Source organism: Athene cunicularia (assembly GCF_003259725.1).
Source record: "Athene cunicularia isolate RWA chromosome 13 unlocalized genomic scaffold, athCun1 chr13_part1, whole genome shotgun sequence".
NCBI classification, from domain to species: domain Eukaryota; kingdom Metazoa; phylum Chordata; class Aves; order Strigiformes; family Strigidae; genus Athene; species Athene cunicularia.
In genome coordinates, this window is record NW_020799117.1 from 20,287,477 (window position 1) to 20,291,620 (window position 4,144).

Consider the following 4,144-nt stretch of genomic DNA (forward strand, 5'->3'; position numbering starts at 1 on the left):
CGCGCTCCCCAGAGCGGAGCTCGCCGCTGCGCTGCACCGCGGGCTCACGGCCGCGCCCCGCCCCAGGGCCTGAGGTGCGGGGAGGAGGTGATTAATCTCCCCCTCCTAGCTGCAGCCCTCCGAGGGTGCGTTCCTCCTACTGGACCCCAGGGCTCTGTCCCCAGATCCTCTTCCCCCGCCAAGCCGGAGGAAGCTGGTCTCGGGCTCGGGGGTGTTGGCAGGGGCTGGGGACCGCATGCTGGCAGAGGAAGCTCTGGGCTGGCAGCGCTGGGCCCTGCCCGGGCACTCCTGCAGGATGCGTCCCCTGGCAGGCTCCGGCTGCCTACACTCGGTGCCCGTGCCGGGGTCACCCTATCCCTCCCGGCAGCGATGAGGCAGCTGCCTGCGCTGATGGCTCCCCTGGGGTCTGCCACAACTGCCACCTCCCTGGCATCTGGCCAAGCCTTCCCTCGACAGGCTTCTCTGCTGGGCCATGTGCCATGGAGGCCACCGCAGGACCCTTTCACTGCCGGGTGAAGCTGCTTGCCTCTCTAGGCACCCTGCAGCCAGGGGCCTTCCCCCACCCATTCCCACACACTCTCCCTCTCCATAGACAACCTCTGGAGTGACCACAGCCTGGAGACAGACCCCGACCTCCCTCCAGGCTGGAGGAAAATCCGTGATTCTCTGGGCACCTACTACTGGCATGTGCCAACTGGCACGACACAGTGGCAGCACCCCGCACGCACCACCGGTCCAGGAGGGCGCCCAGACTCCGATGGAGAGGAGACACTCCAGGGAATGGTAGGGGCTGTGAGCAGGGAGTGAGGGCTGGTTTGGAGTCTACCTCCTGGCAGGACCCTGCTGAAGGGCGCTCTGGAAATAGCTGGTCCAGCCCCCCTTGGAGCATGCTTGCCTCTGTCACCCCAGAGTCCTGCTCAGCCCACTTCTGGCTAGGGTTAAGCCCCCTGAAAGGCTCCAGCAGGCTCCTTCTTGGCCTCATCCTGGCTACACAGGATGTCAACTGTTGTCCTAGAAGGGAGGGCTCCTTCCTACCTGGTGCTTCCTGACAGCGTCTCTTGCTCCTTCACCCCTCTCCTCTTCTCTCCCAGGACTGCCAGGCCCCCACGGCAAAGCATTCAGCAAAGGACAGGCCCATTCCCAGCCCCATGGCTTCGCTGTCCCGGAGGTAGGGCTGCCTACGTGCTCTGCTGGCTTGTGGGGCACCACCACTGGGTGCAGGGCCCCGGTGCCCCTCACCAGAGCAGTGCCACATGTGCCACAGTGCCACCAGGACCATGGTGGTTACTTCCATGGGATGCTTTCCCGCTGGTGGCATGGGTATCTGCCAGTGCCAGGGCATCCTGGCACTTCCCTGGGTGTCCCAGGCCCATGCTGCAAAGCAGAAGCCATCCCCTGACTGCCATATCCCTCCACAGGACCTCGCTGCCCTGGCATGGAGATGACGCCGAGCACAGTGCAGAGCCCGGCTCCAAGGTACCGCACTCAGGGCCTTCACTGCTGCATTGTGGGCTGGGGCTGGCAGGGACAAAGATGGGAGAAAGATCAAGGGTGACCACACTGACATGGCAAGGGGTGCGGGCGGGGGCCTGCTGTGCTGGCCGGGCACTGAACCCCGTGTGTCTCTGCTCAGTGCTTTGCTGTGCGCTCCCTGGGCTGGGTGGAGATCCCCGAGGAGGACCTGGCACCTGGCAAGAGCAGCATTGCCGTCAACAACTGTATCCAGCAGCTCTCCAACAGCAAGGGCCAGGGCTCTGCGGAGAACTGGGGCGAGGTGAGAGCCTGGGATGGTGCTGCCAGGCAGGGTCCCACCCTGGGACTCAGCTGCTGCTGAGCCTGGCTGTCCCACGGGCGGGGACTGTGCCTGGTGGGAGGGGCAGGGACCAGTGCCAGTGGCAGTGTCAACTCTCTCCACTTCAGGCATCCATGCATGGGTCCCAGGTGCAGGGCAGGTGGGACTGACAGGGCTGTCCCTTGGGGACAGTGCCAGGGGTGCCTGGGTGGGCTGTCCCCACACACTGAAATGGTACCTGGGGAGGGCTGTGGGGGCAGACAGTCCTGTCCCCACACCTGGGGCTGAGTAGGCTGGGGGGATGGGGGGTGTCCCTACATATGGGCTGGGTGCTGGGGATGCTCAGGCTGTCTACCAGGCTGAGGGAGCTGCCAACCCTCTGCAGGGCCAGGACCTGGTAATGATTCTTAAGAAGGATACCATGAGCCTGGTGGACCCTCTCGACCACAGCCTCATCCACTGCCAGCCCATCCTCAACATCCGTGTCTGGGGTGTTGGCTGCAACAATGGCAGGTGCTGAGGGATGGTGCAGAGCTAGGGGCTGGGGGGCGGCTCTGCCTGCTGAGGGGGTAAGGCACCCCAGCAATAATAACCTGTCCCCTCTCCTCCCTCCCTGACTGCCACGGCGGCTGTAGGGACAGGTAAGGGGGCGCAGGACATGGGGGCAGCATGGGGCAGGGCTGCCTTTGCTGGGGTCTCACTGGCTTGCTCGTGGCCTTGCAGAGACTTCGCCTTTGTAGCCAGTGACAAGGACACCTGTGTCCTCAAGTGTCACGTCTTCCACTGCAACGTGCCTGCCAAGGGAATTGCCAAGGCCCTGCATGAGATGTGCTCCAAGGTGGGATGCAGGGGTCCCAGCGGGCATGGGCATGGCCTGGGGGTCTCAGGGGTAAGGGGAGGCACCGGGAGCTCCGTTTCTTGCAGATTGTGGCTGAGCGAGCTGTAGCGAGCAGTGAGCTGTCATGTGCTGCCACGCTGGAGCCCGTTTCCTCTGAGGACCTGCCACTGCAAGGTACTGTCCCCCTGCTGCTGCTGGCTGCTCCCCCTGCCCACAGTTTGCCCTCAGGCTGCTGGATGCTCAGCGGCCAGAGCCCTTTAGCCTGCCCAGCTGTGCCCCCGGTCCTCGGGGACAGGGTGTGGCACATGGGGCCTGCCCCACCTTTCCCGTGCTGGCAGTGGATATCCTGGAAGCAGTGAGGCGGTCGATGCAGACCTATGAGGCGCTGTACATTGGCAGCCTGCCCGTGCCCAGGGCCATGGGTGAGCACTGCTGGCCCTGCCGCAGCAGGGGGGCACCCCAGAACCCCCTGCAGTGGGGTGGCTGAGCGGCCGCGCCCAGCACCCTGCCTGCACCCTGCCCACAGCTGTGGCCGGGACCGATGGGATGGGGTCTCCTGCTCCCCAGGGATGGATGTGCTGAATGAAGCAATTGAGAAGCTGACAAGGGGCCCTGGGAGGGAGCGCTGGACACCTTCCCTCATCCGCGTGTCTGACACAGCCATGAGGGTGCACCCTGCACAGGTGGGGAGGGGAACGGGGGGCTCCGGCCAACGTGGGCAGCCCACTGCCACTGCGATGGGACAGGCAGCCCCATGGCAGAGGGAACCTGGAGGGGGTGGCAGGGCTGCCGTGGGTGCGGGCAGGGGTGGATGGGCCCACGGGGTCCCCGCAGGAGGATGAGGAGGCGGCGCACATCTGGGAGTGCCAGGTGCGATACGTGACCTTCCTGGGTGTGGGCCGGGACGCCCACACCTTTGCCCTCATCGTGGACACGGGGCAACGCTTCCAGTGCACTGCCTTCTGGTGCGAGCCCGACGCCGGCACCATCTCAGAGGCGGTGCAGGCAGCCTGCATGGTGAGTGGGAGGGAGCACACCCTGAGCCCCCTATTTTCCCAGCCCTCCAGGCACACTCAGAGGAAACGAGGCCTGGGGCACAGGGGGGGCAGCAGGGAGCTCCCCCCACGCTGTGTCGGCCCGCAGCCACGCTGTGGTGCCGCTCTGTGCCCTGCCCTGTGGCATGTCCCCCCAGTGCTGCTGCTGCGTTAATCCCACTGCGTGGCCGTGCCACGCCGCAGGTGACCCCGTGGCGTGTCCCCCCCATGGCCACCCCCAAGGGGTGTCACGCCGCGTCTGGCCCCGGCGTGATGCTGTGCGGTGCGTGTCCACGCCGCGTCCCACCCCGCGGACACGCCGTGTGCTGTACAACCCCACGGTGATGCCCCGTCGCGTCCCACCCCGCGGCCACGCCCCCTCGTGTGTGTGTCCCCGGTGGCGCTCCGCGGTTCCCCCCACGGCCCCTCTCTGTCTCCCCCGCAGGTGCAGTACCAGAAGTGCCTGGTGGCCGCTGCACC

At 66.0% G+C, this 4,144-nt stretch overlaps 1 protein-coding gene across 1 annotated transcript in view; it reads left to right on the top strand.

Annotated features, from left to right (window-relative positions):
- Positions 1 to 4,144, top strand: part of APBB3 (amyloid beta precursor protein binding family B member 3) — a 6,327-nt gene that overhangs the window by 1,035 nt on the left and 1,148 nt on the right. The window contains exons 2-13 of the mRNA XM_026858560.1: positions 535 to 783; positions 1,092 to 1,168; positions 1,419 to 1,476; positions 1,634 to 1,774; positions 2,178 to 2,305; positions 2,428 to 2,433; positions 2,516 to 2,630; positions 2,717 to 2,804; positions 2,969 to 3,052; positions 3,198 to 3,313; positions 3,465 to 3,647; positions 4,110 to 4,139. Of these exons, the coding sequence (XP_026714361.1) occupies positions 535 to 783; positions 1,092 to 1,168; positions 1,419 to 1,476; positions 1,634 to 1,774; positions 2,178 to 2,305; positions 2,428 to 2,433; positions 2,516 to 2,630; positions 2,717 to 2,804; positions 2,969 to 3,052; positions 3,198 to 3,313; positions 3,465 to 3,647; positions 4,110 to 4,139 (1,275 nt within the window). The remainder of the gene's footprint in view (positions 1 to 534; positions 784 to 1,091; positions 1,169 to 1,418; positions 1,477 to 1,633; positions 1,775 to 2,177; positions 2,306 to 2,427; positions 2,434 to 2,515; positions 2,631 to 2,716; positions 2,805 to 2,968; positions 3,053 to 3,197; positions 3,314 to 3,464; positions 3,648 to 4,109; positions 4,140 to 4,144) is intronic.